Source organism: Centruroides vittatus, unplaced genomic scaffold (genome assembly GCF_030686945.1).
Source record: "Centruroides vittatus isolate TY-2023 unplaced genomic scaffold, ASM3068694v2 contig_357, whole genome shotgun sequence".
Lineage (NCBI taxonomy): Eukaryota > Metazoa > Arthropoda > Arachnida > Scorpiones > Buthidae > Centruroides > Centruroides vittatus.
Window position 1 is genome coordinate 1,361,667 of NW_027122180.1, and position 18,504 is coordinate 1,380,170.

General features: G+C 26.0%; 1 protein-coding gene across 3 annotated transcripts in view; it reads left to right on the forward strand.

Moving 5' to 3' along the window:
- LOC136974820 (neurobeachin-like protein 1) overlaps positions 1–18,504 on the forward strand; it is a 179,853-nt gene that overhangs the window by 108,377 nt on the left and 52,972 nt on the right. For 2 of the 3 annotated variants that reach the window (XM_067269768.1, XM_067269770.1), the window contains exons 37-43: positions 562–749; positions 5,124–5,273; positions 5,648–5,805; positions 8,375–8,499; positions 11,590–11,707; positions 15,304–15,452; positions 16,827–16,969. In XM_067269768.1, the coding sequence (XP_067125869.1) occupies positions 562–749; positions 5,124–5,273; positions 5,648–5,805; positions 8,375–8,499; positions 11,590–11,707; positions 15,304–15,452; positions 16,827–16,969 (1,031 nt within the window). The remainder of the gene's footprint in view (positions 1–561; positions 750–5,123; positions 5,274–5,647; positions 5,806–8,374; positions 8,500–11,589; positions 11,708–15,303; positions 15,453–16,826; positions 16,970–18,504) is intronic. The other variant, XM_067269769.1, reaches the window with a different exon arrangement.

Sequence of the window (18,504 nt, forward strand, 5' to 3'; positions counted from 1 at the left end):
GTTAAATGGCAGAATTAATAATTATAGATTGAACTATTTATTGACTAAATAGAAACATACAGAACTTCTCCATAGTTATAATAAATTAGAAAGTAAAATGCTTGCTTTAGTAAACTAAAAATCATTTATTTTAAAACATTTTGGCTTTGCATTAGGTCATATTCAGCATACCTGTAAATTGTATGTGAAAAGAATAAAATAGGATATTTTTAAAAATGAATAGTTCAAAGTGAAGCATAAAGTATTTCAAAATAAATGTTTTTTGGTTTCTGAAGCAAACAGTTTTATTTTTCAGTTTATTGATTAAATGAAATTTAATGATTCAAAGGAAATTGTGACTAACATTGGAAATGTTAATGACATTTATTAGAATATAGGCACATTTTTTTATTAATTAATTTTGAAACAACAAGAAAAATTGCTCAGGCTGGAGCTTAAATTATAAGCTGGAGACTTTTTTAACTTGCTTTGAGTTAGACTTTTATGTGATGAATTTTAGAATTTATTTTTTAATTTTTAATTACTGTATGTATGTATGTTTATTTATTTATTTATTTTTAGCTGGAAAACAAGAACATTATTCATTTTTAATTCCTGTTGTTCGTGCTTTATTGGAAAAAATTAATGTGCATTTTCAAATTCAAAAACATCTTCCTTCTCTTTCTCTTTCAACGGCTGGTCCTGCATTTTTTGAGGAATTTCAACAATATGCACTTAGTTCAGAATGGAAAAGCTTTATAGAAAAATTGGTAATTATATTTTTATTGTAATGATAATGATAAAATAATGATTTTTTAGCTTTCTTTTTTTTTACTTTTTAGATTTAAAAAAAAACCAAAAAACCAGTTGGCTAATAGTTTGAAAGTGTATTCACTAATTTTTTCTTTTTTAGTTGTGAATTTTCTTCATAATTTTAATGCAAAGTTCAACATCACCCAAACACCAGAGTGAAATCAGCATTTCTTCTGGAACCTGTTACCAGTGTGCTTTGTGAAAATACGGACTTATCAACAAACACTTTTGAACTTTCACTTTTGATCCTCATCAGTACATCCCACCAGGAGCATCTTAAATGGCTGGAAGCCATAGCTAGCCACAGGACCAGCCTGCAACATCAACCGGAAGGAGGAGATTAATCTATTGGTAGCCTGGCAGGTTCTCATAGATGCTGACCCTTAATTACCACCATCCACATACGAATGCGCATGCTCATCTCAATGAATTTCATAAAACAGGCATTCTATTTGTTTTTTTGAATATTCAAGTTCCATTTTGAAGCATTCCATTGGATTTCACCTGAAGAAGAACTGTTCAAAAGTTCAAAAGAGTTTGTAATAAGTCTGTATTTTCACAAAGCACACAGGTAACAGGTTCCAGAAGAAGTGATGATAATTTTAATGGATATTACAGTAAGTCCTTGCTTGACATTGTTAATTGTTTAAAGCCACTTAACTGCAATTTTAAACAAAGTGATATATAATGGTTCAATGAAACTAATTTTATTAAAGGCTAATTGATATACATAAGAGTTAAGTTTTTGTGGCATATTTCTTGTCATAAAAATATCAGTAAAAACTTCTAAATGAAGGCCCAAAACATTTCCTAATGTTAAATATTGAAATAAATGTGAGCTATAAATACATTTAAGAAAGATTAATAAAACTAAGATGCTGATTCACCAAAAATTGGGTAAATAATTGTCACTGAATTATTTACCCAAAGTGACAATTATTTACCCAATTTTTGGTGGGTAGTGATAACAGTTGTGGTGGGTGATATGGGGAGGGCAGCTTAATCCTCATTGTTGGTATTGGGTAAAGATAAGTAATAAAGAATAAATGTTTGCAAAGTGAAAATTATAAGGATCACTTCCTACCACCATACAGTTCAAAAACAAACAATTGGAACAATTGGCAATTCCAGCAAACTATATAAATTTAAAATGGCAAATGTAAAGAGGACAAGTTTATTTATTGTTTACGTTGACATTAAATGATGCCTTACACGTTAATTAATGTAGCTATAGATTTATATTATTTGTAAAAAGATGAAAGTATAATAAATGCAAATTATATCAGATTTCAAGAAAATAATTTAGTCATAATAATTTTATTGGATTATAATTGCAACCTTTAATTTTCATCTCATAGAATGAATGTAATGTTTATAAAATTCGACAACAAGAATTGTAAATGATTACAAATGTACTTTTATTTTTTATAATCAGTGTTATAATGAAATGATGTTGAATGAAACAATGTTAAGTGAAGGTTTACTATACATTTTTTAAAATAATGTTTTCATTATAGTTTACTAAATTTTTACATTTTATTACAAATATAATTATTTTAATGTTGTATTTTTATTACTTGTGCAAAAATAGTTTGATAAATAGAAATTATATATTCATAGCACAATTTTTCTATATTTTTATATTGAAGTGATGTCTTCCTGTTGTTTCTATTTTCTGACAAAACTTTTTCTTGGTTTTGATATTTTATGGAATTCCAGCTATTTCTCATATTCTTTGAAGAGGGATTTGATGATGATTCAGAATTTGTAATTTTATTTCTCAATTTTCTGTAATTTTCTCTCAATAGTTAGTTCATGAAATTGATAGACAGTGACATATATTAGACAGAAAAATATTATTTGACATTTCAAATAATATTTTTAGAATATAAGAACAATCATAACTTGACAAAAAAGCAAATTTTTCTAATTTCATTTTATTTAAATATTCAAAATGATTTATGTACTGTAACAAAACATCCAATAGACAAAATATTTTAATGTGTAATTTCTCATCTTCAGTCATAAATATAACTAAATACAACTAATATAACTAAAAACAAGCAACATTCATATATCAATTTCACAAAAGAATCATCTTTGAGGACATTTCTTATAAAATCATTACATTTATATTTATCTTAACATTATTTCTCTATTTTTTCATAAACTGTTGAATTATAATGTTAATATTACAAAGAGCTAACTTTTTTTTTTTTTTTTTTACTGAAGATAAACTTATTTTTCATTATTTTTTAAACACTTGAAAATCAAAGAGTTATTTTACAAAGGTCACATCTCAATCCATTAGTGACTGCATGAATAAAATACAGTCAAACCTGTTTTTATGCGGGGGATAGGGACCGCATAAAAGAAAATGCATTAAAAAAAATCGCGCGAAACTTCACGAGTGGCCAATAAAAAATGTCTCACATAGAAAATAACTCGAAACCATACGAAATAACTAGGAATTGCTTTTTTAACTCCTTGGGCCTTTTTCTGCAACACCTAATGGGGAAAAAAATCCTCTAAGAATTTTAATTTTTATATTAATTCATTATTTCCACTTAAATACGAATCTAACATTAAAAAGTTAAAAATAATCGTTAAATAATGATTTTATTTGATAAATATAGCTGCAGGAAGTGTTATTTCATTTAACAAGGCATGAAATTTCACACCTGCAGTCTAAAGCTGGAGGGGAGCTAACTTACTGCATCTGTTCAAATATAACATAATATTTATGGTTTTTATGCTATTAAAATAAGAGGGGATCGAAATAAACGTATGAGAAAAAAATGTTACTGAATAAAAAATGAAAAAACCTGCTGATGTCATAGAAAACAACCAATAGAGTTTTTTTAAAAATTTTACAGGAGTCAATTATGTTCCAATTTGATTGAAATTTTCATATACCGCACAAAAAACAAATCGCACAGAAAAAGACCGCACAAAAACAGGTTTGACTGTAATCTATATCATTGTTTGAAAAATGGAAAGTGTTTTTAAATTTTTTCAAAAACCTTCAAAATTATGTTTAAGAAAACATATGAAAGATAAGACTTTTAAATGTATTTAAGTGTCTTCGTATAAAAGAAACAAATATACACTGTCTTATATTTACATCTAGATAATTATTAAAGAATGGTAAAACATTTAACTTATAATTTCTTTCAAATACTTTCCATCTCTTTTCATATATAATTTTCAAAATTTTCTGTCATTCATCTTTCAAAGCACTACTCAAATAATTTTACTTAAATGAAAATGATCAAGACTGATTAGAAAATAGTTTCATTATTAAATAATGATTATGTTATAGAAATAATATTAAAGATTATAAATTTAAATAAAACTTATGTTATTAACAAATTAATGCTTGATGTTTTCTTTGGATATATTAAATTTAAGAACACCAATATAAGAAATTTGTTTCAATTTTTTCTGAGAAATAAAATTTTGTTCAATCAATTTTGTATTATTTCAAATTTTCATATTAAAAATTTGTTTTAAACAGAATGAAATATATACTTATAGTGCTTATTCAAATTAAATATAGTTTGACCACCAAAGACATGCCTATCTACCATGAAGAAATCCAAATGTGAAGGAGAAAGCAGGTAGAACAATGAGCAAAATTCACAATGCTTAAGGAAAAGTGCATGCTTTGAACTACTCTTTACTATTGTTATATTGAGTTCTGTCAATAATTTTCAATATTGAAACAAAAGATATAACACTAATAATTATATTTAATTTTAATTTTTATTTAATTACTATATATTATTTAATTTTCAACCAGTAATACATAAGACTGTTTTTATGCAGAACATTATCCATCTTATTGACATTTTTATTTGATTCCAAAACTGCCTATAACTTCTTTTCTTAGTTTGTAGTAGTCACCTTTATTTTGCTACTGGATTCAATCAACTAGTATATATGCACTTGTGTTGATGGTCTTGGCTAAGACAGACAGACTATAATTAAATTACAATTCAATACATATAAAAATAGAAAAATTAATATAAATGGAAATATAATATATATTTTCAAACTGTCTAGAATTTTTATTATGATGACATATACCAGTATAAAGGTTATTAATTAAGAAACTTAGTTTGATGGTGTTAAATTTACTAAAATTAAACATTGTTAATATACATCTCAAACATTTTTGACATTTTAACACCATCAAACTGAGTTTCTTAACTGATTATTTTTATTGTTATTTAATCTGTACAGTTAGAATCCAAAAAATAATTATTAAAATATTAAATATTTAAAATGTGCTAACTTTTTAATTTAATTTATTGATATTTTTCAAATAGGTGAAACCTCATCAGCAAAAATATACTATGCTCTATATAGAAGATCAGAAAGAAATAATGAATACTTTTTGGAATCATTGTTATGAAGCAATTATGGTTGCTATGCATAAACGAAATCGAGAAGTTGGTGAAAGTAAGCTTCGGTTTCAGGTAGGTAATAAAATAAATAAATGGTTTTTTCTGATAAAAGTATTGGAGATAACTCAGTTATTTTATTAAGTTTTTATTTTAAAATCTAACAGAAATTTATCACTTGCAAATGTTAAAATTATTAAAGACTAATATATTTTTAAAATGTTTTCATTTACATTATTTATTATATTTATATTTATTCAAAAATGTTTTTTTATATTAATACATGTAAGCTGTTATTTGAATGTTTATTTTATAATATATTTAAATTTTTATTAAAATAATAAAATAATTTGTTAACTAATAGATTATATATGACTAAAAGACATTTTGTTTAAATCAGAAATGGATGATTTAAGTACATTATAATTTTTTGATATATTTCTCTTTAGTCACAAATTATGGAAAATTTTCGTTCAACAGTTGCAGAAGAGCATAATCGTTATCAGGATATGCAAACTAATTTGCGTTACCAAAATATATTTATTAGACGTCAGTGGAGAATGACAAAATTAAATTTGTGTAGTCCTTGTGGACCTTGGAGTCATAAGTAAATATTTTATATATTATACCATAAATAGTTTTATTTTATAAAATAAAATAAATTAAGGAAAGATATTAATTTGTTAAATGTAAGGTAGATTAATTTTACATTATTACAAAAAAAGATTAATTTGCAAATTATGATAAGAATTAATACATCACAAAATTACTATTAGGCTTAATATTTTTTTCATATATTTAGATTACAATAGATGACTGAGTGTATGGTTGGCTTTTAAATCTAACATTAACATTCTATAATTGATGAATGACATTGCTGATGATATATATTTATTAAGATAGTCCCAAAAAATCAGAATAATCTAGAAAATATAACATTTTGAAACCTCTATAACATTTTGAAGTGATTTAGAAATTGATTGCAATTTATTATTAAGGGAGATAATTAAGTCATTAAAAATTTTTCTTCAAAGTTTAAAACTTCACTTTGCCATTAATAACTTTTACAAAATGACAAATAATCACAAAAATATAAAAAACCATTGTTATTTTTTTATATCAAGATATATAATTTAGATTAGGCTAGACATAACATCATAATATAATTGTAATATTAGATGTAAATATTATTATTATTCATTTCGCCAAAAAACGTTAATCTTGGAAATTATAGATCGTTTTTGTGAGATAATTTTTTGGGGGAAATGTCACATGGCAAAATATAGATGAGCTTTTGTCTTGATTGAACAAAGTAAAATTGAAACTTGCCAAGTCAGCTTAATATACAAACATATGGTGTATAAAAAAAATTATTCCTGATCATAAATCAGCAAACATAATAAAGTGCAAATAATAAAAGACATTTTGTTTTGTTAACCTAAATTTCAGGATTTTAGTAACTTCAATCACACAGGAGTACATTAATTCAATATGTAGACTTTATTATTATATTTGGAAATGCATTTCGGGTTCTGTTAATAGAACTCATACCTGAAATGCATTTCCAAATACATTTCGAGTTCACAAGTCTACATATGCAATTAATGTATTCTTGTGTGATTGAATTTGGCTTATTAAATCAAAGAAAACTAGTAATGGAAATGATCAACCAAAAGTAGTAGACATGTTACAATTTGTTGACAAAAGATACTTTTCATCTGCATGTCATACATTTGCTTAATTTTTTATCACTAGTCACAATGGTTGTAATTATTTATGTTTGACTATTTTTATATTTCATTTATATAATCAGATATGCTTTAATAGAGTGTTACAGAAGCTTTCAAGTACTTTTGAGTTATTTTACTCAGCTTCAGAGAAAACAAACAAAAGCATGTTGCTATGGAACCCAAATAGAACATTCAGATATTTTGAAAAATAAATAAATAAATAAAATCAAAAATAATAAAATAGAACAGATAAATAAATAAAAGGATAAGGTGAGATTATTAACAGTAATCAGATAAATTATAATAAAATGAGGAGATGATATTTTAATGGTGGTTAGCTAAAGAATGTATTAGGCCACCTTTAAGATCTTGCTAAGTTTTCTAAATCTATATAATTGTTTGCATTAATTTTTAAGCCTTTCTTGTAAATCCATGTAGACTTAGCAGTAATGTGGTTGGCTTCAGATTAAAAAGGCTTGAGCACTTATATTTTTTTTCATATAGCATTAGGCCGCGACTCCACTAGCCGTAAAAGGGCCGTAAAACCCCTCACCGTAAAAGCTTTTAATCACGTGACCATGATATTTTACGCCTGAGCAGGTCGTAAAACTAACGTAAAAGCGAGTTGAACACTGCTCAACTCGCTTTTAGGCGTAAAATATCATGGTCACGTGATTAAAAGCTTTTACAGTGAGGGGTTTTACGGCCCTTTTACGGCTAGTGGAGTCACGGCCTTAAAGTTCGTTCAGCAGTGTTTGCACAATGATGGTATTGTTCCTGCTGATTCGTATGTCCCTTTGATGTGTATCATTCTTTCTATTGTGAATCAGAATCCTGAGATAATCCAAAAGTTTTTGAAAGCACTTTAATCACTTCGTCCTACTTAATTTAAAGAAACCAATTCTTTATTTTCTTTAAAAACATTTTCAGTTTCTATTGAGCCATCATTAGTTTCACTTGTTACCTTCTAAAACTTTTCACAGAACTTTGAGAAATTTTTAAGGGCAACAGATTAAACTGATGATGGCTTGATAGAAGCTGAAAATGTTTTTAAAGAAAATACAGAATTGGTTTTTTTTAAATTTTGCAGGATGAAGCAGAATTAAAGTGCAGAATGGAACTATCTGAAGTATTTGAAAGCTGTGTAATAGTTATTTATATATTCAACATCTCATAATTTTAATTGTTTAGTTATGGAGTTATAGTTTATTAATAAAAATAGTCTCTCTAACTTTATTTTTGATATCAGAGTAAATAAATCAATGTTGATGGAGGAATTCATGAAAACATTTTTCTTAATTAGATTTTGAATTAATTTCGTCTGTAAAAATTTTATTATTTTTCGTAAATCTGTTTAAAATGTTTAATTCCAGTAAAAATTTAATGCAAAATATATAATATAGATAAACCAATAACCATATTTAAATATTAATTTTTTTTTAATAGGGACCCTCGTATTCATTATTGGAAATTATCTCATCATGAAAATATTTATCGTATGAGATTAAAATTAGTTCTCAATTATAACTTTGATGACCATCATAATGCTAGTAGACTTCGGGACAATCAAGGTAGGATATTATTATAAAAATCTATTTAAAAAAGAAAAATATAGTGAATTTAATCTGAACTTTGCTTAAACAAAATCAATTTTATGCTTTTTCTTCTTATTATTTTATCAAGTTGTTAATAAATTTATGTGATTTTGTGTTGTGCTTAATTATAACAAAATATGCAGTACCAAGTGTTAAATATAATAATGGAAATATCATGTAACAAATTGTATTATTATTATTTTATTTTTTTATAACCATATGTTTTTGTCAACTAGTTCACAACCTTCAAATGAGAACCTTAACAGAAATAAGGATTTTATGCTTTAGTAGTTTCAATTTGAGAACTGTTGTTTATAGATATTCTCAATAAATTTCCAAAAATAATTTCTCTATTCCATATGTCCTACCATCCAACTTGGAAGATTAGAAGTTTTTTTCCTTCTGAGTTTTGAGCACATATCAAAGATTCAATTAATCAGGTCTGCAAAAGACAGTATTTAAATGCTTAATTTATAGAAGTTTTGATTTATGTTTGAAATGGAAGCTTTATGATGATTTGTTGCTAAGTTAAGTTGCTGCCATTATTTTGAATGAAATTACCAATTAACCAATGAAGTGTAATTAAAAAAGTAAGTGAAACAAAAAAAGAACTCTGAGAGGAACCATCTAAACTTCACTAATGACAATACAAATACCTAATGAATGAAAAAGTTTTTTTAACCATATCAGTTTATTTTTATTTTTTTTATAAAACGATATTGACAAAATAAATAAAAATAATAATAATAAATGTTAAAACAAAATGAGAAAAATCAAATAGAAAATAATTTTAATGTCATGAATTTTAGAGTGATTGCTTAGTTCTTATTCACTGTACAGAATTCTAAGCTTGTTTCAGATATATTTCACTAGCAAAATGAAAACAGAATTTGAAAAATAATTTACTTTTGCACAGCAAATTTGATTTTTACTGTTGGTTTCAAAATAAGAATAACAGAATGAGCAATCATTTGTGAATAACAGCAAATTGATTTTATTCTTGCTTCATTCATTAATTTATTGAAAAGAATTTTCCAAAATTAATTATAATAATTATAAGAATATAATCATAAAGTATATTCTTTGTAATGCTGAGAGAGAGACTTTACATTTTTCTTATCTTCAAATATTAATCATTCCTATTAGTGGTAAATATTTTTTACTGAGAGAAAGTTCAGCATATTAAAATATGAAACAATTTTCAAAACAGAAAAATTTATTGAAAATTATCATTGCTAATGACACATTTGTCACTCTTTTCACTTTTCATTAGTAATAATTATGTTTAGTTGTCAAAATTCATTTTTTAGCAATGAAAAGAGAAATGAACTTATAATGTATTAGAATAACAATTATTACATCACTTGCCTTAATCATCCAAGTTCTTTGAAATGAAGTTATTATATAGATTGAGGAGAATTAGAAATCAGCTTTCAAGATAGATTCAAATAAAAGTATCTAAATATCAATTAAAGTGTGGATTGAACATAAAGAAAAAGAATGGTAGAAAACTAAAGGTAAAATATGCATCTTGTTTGGATTCAGAAAAAATGTTGATGGTGAATGAATACATGGGTAATCAAAAAGTTCTTGGAATTGCCTTCCTGATGCTGAAGGAGAGAGAAGATTTTATGCACACTGTTATGGGGAAAGATGACAGTGTCTTCTCACAGCTTCAGCTGGTCCAGATGGAAATGCAATCATCAGAGTGGCACACAGTATTGTCTCTCTGATTAAAGATGTCACATTTTGTGAAATCCAAGGAAAAAGTACTACTCATTGCATTCTTTGACATGGATGGTGTGATGCCTGAGTTTATGCTGCCTGAAAAGTGTTTCTGGTCATTTCTAAATGCAAGTTTTGCATAGGTTGCAAGGTGCAGTTCAGAAAAAAACAGTGACAAGTAGCAGGGAGGAGTGGTTTCTGCATCACAATAACACACACAGTAACTCATCATGTGTGCAGCAATTCTTACTGACAAAAGACTTTGTCATTGACAACCACTTAGCCAAAATTCATTCAGAGCAAGATTCAGGAAGTTATTTCATATGCTGAAATTAGGTCTCAAGGGAATGCATTTCACAATCATCGTGGTCATTAAATCAAATGTGATAGACAAACTCCTGAGTATTCCAAAAAAAAAAAAAAAAGCCTTCTAATTTTGCTTCCAACAATGGCAGGATCAATGGGCCAAGTTTGTGTGCACTAAAAAGTCCTACTTTGAAGATGGTTAAATAATTATTTCCATATGTCCTACCATTACAGTGCTAAACCATAATTCCAGGAACTTTTTAACTAGGGTTTAATTTATAAAATAAATAAACAAAAATTTTAAGGTAATTTTTAACTTTATATATAATCGTTTTATAACATGTTAAATTATTTCATTTTATAAAATTGTCAAATCTATTTAACTACTGTATTTTATGGCATATAAGACATACAGGTATATAACACACATTCCTGTTCTAGCACAGAACATTTACGAAAAATTACTTAGTACATTTAAGACATTTGTTGGTTCAAAAATTATTTTTACTGTATTCTGGTATAAAATAAAAAGTAAAATTAGAATATACACTTTTATTTATCAGGGAAAAGGGGAAATTTAAAAGAAGTCATTTACAATTAAAATTTACTATTAAAATATGTTATATATTAAATTGGTAATGTGGTAAATTTAAATTGACATGAAAAATACTGCTTATCTACAGGATTAAAAAAAAATTAAGTTAAAATGCCCAGTATCCACAAATACCAGTATAAGCAATTTGGAGAATTTATAAGTCTATTCACAACTTCAAATAAAGATGCAGGGCAACTTTTTTTTTCTTTTTTACAAAAGTTGCATCTTATATGCTATAAAAAACAATATATTTGAAAACATTAAAAAGTATTTTACTGTAATATGATATAAAAGAATTTTTTAATTGAATATAAATAATGATGATAATGATAATATGAAGATGAATAACTTAAACATATATCCAAATTAAAAAATATTAATCTGAGAATATACTTTTTTTTTTTTTATAAATATAGTAGTATAAATACTTTTTCTTTTAGGAGCTGCTAAAAAATTTAATATGGGAAGTTTGCCACCAATAGTAAGAGAAGCAGTAGTTTCAGAACAGCAAGAAGATTCATTAGCTGATGAAGATTTGCAAGTAATATCTACTAGCCAGTAAGTTCATGTTTTGTTTTTTTTTCATGTGTTTGATTACACAGGGATGGGTTGAAAGGTTTGTGCAGTCTCAGGTAAATTAAAAAAATAATGTTTATTAATTTAACTGTTTACATTTTGTCACTTAACTGACAAAATTATTTTTTAATTTATTGGATCATTTGTATTTGATGACAGTTTTAATAACTGTTAGCAGCTATTGTGGAAAAAATAAAATGGAGAACATTGAACATTGTGCAGTGATCAAATACGCATGAAAATGTTCTCTATGGAAATTTATAAGGATATGCAGGCTACATTGCCCTTCCTATACTACAATATGAAAATAGGGAAATGAATGTAAACAGAAAAGAGCAAGCTTGGAGAAGATCTTTGATCTAGATGACCAAAAACAGCTACAACACTAGAAATATTTGATAAAGTACACAACATGGTTTTAGAAGATGGCAATTGAAGGCTTCAGAAATAGTAAGCTTTTGGCATCTGAAAGGAACAAGTACGTCATAATTTATATAAAGAACTGGATATGTCAAGATGGCTGCCATACTTCTTCACAAACAAACAAAAACAATTTGCTTTCAGAACAGTTTGTTGCTGTTTTGTAAAACTTCAGCTTTTTTTTTTTTTTTTTTTTTTTTTTATCACTTTGTGACTACTGATGAAACTTGGATTCATTATAGCAAAAAGCATTCAAACAACACAGAATTGTGGACAAAATGTGGAGAATCTGCATCAAAAAAAGAAAAGCAAAGAAATAAATATATATCATCTTTAAATTTTTTATATTTAGTAGTGCAAACTTTTTGGCTCTCCCTCACATTTATATGTTTGCAAGAAACTGGAACATTTTTTCTAATATCTACAAAGAAAATACTAAACTTTTTAAATTATTTTTGAAAAATTGTATGTAAATTTAGCAAATCATTGCTTCTGATTATGTGTTCATAATTTACTATTCATTTTTTTTAACTTTAAATTCAGAGGCTAGCCTGCTAATTATGCATATGATTTTATAAATATTGTTTTGTAATACTGTTATAAAGTAGTGTTATAAAAAATATATAAACTTTTGTTTTATAGACATTGAAAACAGAAAATAGATAAATTTACATTTATTATAATTCTTATTCATTATTATGGATTTTGTTAAGGATATAGAGAAACTGATAAATAACTTACTACTTTTCTGCATTACCTGCTTTAAATTTTGTGAATGCACTGTATTTATTGTGTTAAAATGACTGTTAAGTGTTGTTGTTTTTGAATGACAATTTCTATAATAATTAAAAACTGATTTATCTTGAGAAATTTTTTAATGAAGATATAAAACATTGAAAATTGTTTAACATATATAAAACTGTATTAAGTTTTCATTACTTTATATATTCTAATTTTATATATAAAATTATAAAATTCTCTAACATATTTCCTTTGCCTATATTGTAACATTCTGATTTCAACTGACAAATCAATTTGTTTTCATTTCATGATTGATAAGATGACCAATCTGTTGAGTTTACTATTTTATTAAAAATCTAAATTTTTTTAATATAACAATCATTATTTCTTTATAAATATCATTTCTTTGGACTTATCAGCATTCATTAGCACTAAGTTTTTTAGATCTTTCACAAATTATTTATAATTTCTTTTAAGTGTATGTTCCTTCTTTCCTGGTACATTTGAACAAAACTTCTAATGCTTTACTTCTCAACCTTTCAACCTTCAGTAAGTGAATATCTTTGATTAAATATTTTATTTCTCTAGAAGAAAGTTTTCAATTCAGTGAGCCTTGTAACAAGGACATTCACAGAACCTGACTCTAAAAGCTTTTGAAATTGTTTTGGTAAATCTGATACACAGATTTCAAATCTTTTAAAATTGAAGAAAATCTCCCTTTTCAATTTTATAATACCAATTTGCCTGATACAGAGTAGTTAATAAATAGCTAGTACTGAGTATTCAAAAATAAGTTGATAACATGTTTTTAACATGTTGATAATTATAGAGATTGAAGTAAAATTAGAGTATTAAAATAACTCAAGAAGTTAGGTCACAAATTAACTTGGTCTCTGTATTACCATAATGTGAATAAAATTTTTGATGGAGCAAGACACTAGTTTTTCGAACTCAGATTGGCTTGTTTGCCATCCTATGAGCTAATAGGGTATATATATATATAATATTGTATCCTCCAAGTATTCAAATACTCAGTACAAGTTCTTCAGTACAAAATTTTTTTGCAGTTAAATAGTTCTAAATTTGTGCATTTGAATACTCCCATCTTTAATTGGAATCACTTATCACTTTAGTTTGATTAAACCTAGTAATAAAAATGTTCATGTATATGTTACTGTTAAGGCTCGAAAGCCTTAACTCTGGAGATTAGCTAGGTAATGTATACATTACCTAGCTAATCTCCAGATTAACTAGAGTGATCTGTTAATGTGCGGAATCAAGAGTTTTCTGCATTTTACCTAGGTAATCTGCACATTAATGGCTTCCGTATTGTTAAAGTTCAAAAGTTTGTTTCTCTCATTTCCTTTCCCTACTACTCCCCGATGAAGACAGAGCAAAACCTGATTCATGCTCAATTTTAGCTGTGGTTCTTAGTAAAACAGAGGATGGCTTTTATAAACTTTATACTAAAATGGGTATTTTAAGACAATTGTATGCGAAATCTGAATTAAGTGTTTGCAAAGAGAGGTTTTTAACGAAAGAAGATGTCCCTGCTGTAGAAATGCCTTTACGTCAAACAGCAATAAAACAATCCCTTGGTACTGGACAAGGCTTCAGAAAATGTGACTGAAAATCTAAATGTACCACAAATAGGTGTGCTTGTTGCAAAAACCAATTGCTATGAAATTCAAAGTGTCACCAATCTTTAGATTGCACTAATAAGTAAGCACAATTTTATCATGTTTTGCAAATTCATTTTCCTAATTGTAATAATATTTTAAACCGTTTGATTTTTTGTATTACAGTTTTTTAATTGATTGATGATTGATTCTATCAACTAATTTGTTGATTGTTTGATTGTATTAACTTGATTTTTTAGATATCAAAAATTAAATAAATAACATTATGTTAATTTAAGCGTACAGAAACATTACTGTTGTACCAGCAAAGATCTTATTTTCACTTTGCCGAGTGCCTAGTAGGTAATGTGCAGATTACCTAGATCATCTGCACATTACCTAGGTAATTTGAGAAATGGAATAATTTTTGAAACGTTAATAGATCACCCTAGTTAATCTGGAGATTAGTTAGGTAATGTACACATTAATGGTTTTCAAGCTTTAGCGTTAACATATATAATAGAGATTTGATATCTGGTGTAATTTTTAGATTTAAAAAAATAAAATAAAATAATACTAAAACTTATTTAAAACAAACCTTCCAAAGTGGGAAAAAATATTCATTATTGTGTGATTTCATTTAAACAGGTTTTACTGTACTTATTATCAATTATTTATAGATTTAGTAATGCATAGTTAAATTTTATACTAGAAATTATAATTAATTTACTACTATTAATCATATTTTAGATTTTAATAAATTTAAATCTAATTAAAGTTAAATTCTGTTTCTTGTAGGATTGAAGGCCCAGATACTGCTGGAAAAGAGAAATCAATAATATCAGAAGATTGTGAACTTGTAACTTTAATGTCTGCAATTAAAGGAAAATTTGAAGTGACTACTACAAATATTTATTTCTTTGATTTATCACCAGTAAAAGAAGAAGGTTGGTTGAATTAATACAATCATGTAAAAGTGATGAATGTATCAACTCTTAGAAGAATAGCTTTTTGATTTAATTAATATTAAAATATTGAATTTTTCATAAATTTTATTATTTACAATGACATTCTTTTTACTATAACAAAGGAATTTTAAAAACTCTATATTAGTTTACTTAAAATCTGTCAATTAAAAATCATCTTCCAATTTTATTTTTTTGATGTGCTTGGTTTATGTACTTTCTATATCAATCTTTGAGCAACAGTTTCTTTTGAGTTCATAGAGCAAATCTCACAAAGTTTAATCAGTATTGCTGAATCATGGATGCAGTACACATGAGAATTCAAATGTTTCCTAGACATATGCAATGTAACAAATTTGGTTCATGCATTGTTGTCTTTAAATAACATTATTTTAATTACTTTCAAATAGTTTTATTTTTGTGTCCATAATAATCTATAATCATTTTGAAAATACAGTAAAGTGAAGTACAGTATTGTAGCAGTCATTGGGAAATAAAACAAATACTTAATTCATAAATAAAACATTTCCATGTTTATTATTGTAATATAAAAATTGTAGATAATTATTTTTGACTTTAATGAAAATGAATTTAACATATTAATAGATGTTTATAATTCAATTAGGTTTTAATTAATATAGTATATTTAACAAATTTTTTATGAAAATTACACTTTAATAAACTATATTGTTTTAATGTAGTGGACTTCTTAATATTTAATTCATAATTTTTTATGATAATAAAAAACTACTTTGAATTTATTACATAGATTGTATTAATAATCTCTATAATAATGAATAAAATAGAAAATTGTTTATACAGTAGTGAACTGAAAATCGGAATCAATTGGGGACTGGGGTTGTTCAGATTAGGGATTTGTTCCGATTACGGTTTATGTACGAAAAAATATATTAACCTGTCCAATGTTCAAATTTTTCTCCGTTGCGTGTCGCTTCCTGTTGAATTTTTCTCCGTTACGTGTCGCTTCCTGTTGAATTTTCGTCGATTTTAAGCCTAACGAAAATTTTTATAATAATAATCGAGGCTATTGTATCGTTAAAAATTATTTCTGCATTTTGTACAAACAAAATAAATATATTGAAGAATATAAAAACATGAAAATTATACTTTAGAAGTAAATTTAGTATCAGAAACGTTCGATTCAGCACGACACAGTCCGACTGAAAATCGTGCCAATTACCGGCGATTCTGATTACCAGGATGCCGATTTACGAGTCTCTACTGTATTTCATTTTTTTCAAAACTATTGTATTATTATATTAAATTTAATAATTTATGTAAATGAATAAATTTAAAATGAAACTTTTAAATGCTGTTAATTGTTATTTTATTTAGTAGATCAAACAGAGAGACATGATTTTAAATGTTCCTTGGCACATTTGAGAGAAATACATTTAAGAAGATATAATTTACGAAGATCAGCATTAGAATTTTTTTTAATTGATCAGACAAATTTTTTCCTGAATTTTAATGCTTCTGTAAGTATTTATAAAATAATTGGCAACAAAAATCTGAATTTATGTTTTAATTAATGATTAACTATAAGTAATTTTAATACTGTGACTATTTCAATATAAAGAAGTCACATTTGAATATCTCTGATACTTTCATATAGTAATCAATTATGCATTAATAGTGATAAAATATTAATTATGAAGTGTAAATGGCATAAATAAGTAAATTTTTATTTAAAATTTGTACTATTTATTGAACAGAAATGCATTTACAAAAGTTTTTTTTATTAATTTTAGATCAGTAATGAAATAGAAAATAATTATAAAATTTTTATCTCATTGTTCATTACAGAAAAATAAATCCCAATAACCCAGTAGGGGTCGTATCATTTGACAATTCATAGGGGTCACTGTGTGTCACCTCGACTTGTATTTTAAATATTAATTTATATTTAATAATTTGAAGACAGTTCTCTCAGAGATCACCATTTTTAATTCCATGTTTAAGACAATACAATTCCGGCGACCAACCTTTCCTTAGAGGCTACTAGCCGCCAAAAACGCTAAAAAAGTCTTTTTATATTTTTAATGGAAAATTTGTGTTTTAAAAAGACTTTTTTTAGCGTTTTTGGCGGCTAGTAGCCTCTAAGGAAAGGTCGGTCGCCAGAATTGTATTGTCTTAAACACGGAATTAAAAATGGTGATCTCTGTTTGAGCGAACTGTCTTCAAATTATTAAACATAAAAAAAAGCCATCGGACAAAACGAAATTACGGATTAATTTATATCTTAACAGTTTAACTTTTTTCAATTTTTTCTTATATATTATTTCTTATTCTGTTTAGTAATTAAATAAACACATATGTTAACTTTGAAATCCTTAGTTAATTATTTATTAACATTTGAATTTACATGTTAAATTTTCAAGGAAATTTTTTTATAAGTATCTGAAAAATTCTAACTGTTTGAAAAAACATGAAACAATTAATGATGATAAAAGTTATTTTTATCATAGAAAAGGTATGTCACTTCATGATTTAAAAAAATTATATTTATTACATTTACATTACATTAATGATACAAATTTACGCAGACGTCAAGGGCCGCTGTGGGTCATCATGACCCCAAAGAGCCATTATCTTTTAATGCATTCTGCAAAACTGAGTAATGGCCATATGTTCCGATAACAACTTAGAATGTAGGAAGCTACTGTGAGTCACATCAGTAAAACAAAATTATTAACGATTCAGCAAATCATAATATAAGGTGTGCGGGTCAGAATGGGACATGCGACTCCTCCCGGGATAAAATAAGATATGAAGATAAGATATGCAAATAATTTTTGTTCTTCACTTAAAGTAGCATATGTGCAATTATGTCATTTGTATTTAAGCAAAAATTAAGTGAAGAAAATTAGCTAACAAGTTTTGTTAGTTATGCTGTTGATAGGAAAAGTTATTGTCATTTACTGAAAAACCTGAAAATGAAGTTTTAACACTTGTGCTGTTTTTGTCATAACTTCATTGACAAATTTTTTGATTACTTATTTGATGATCTTAA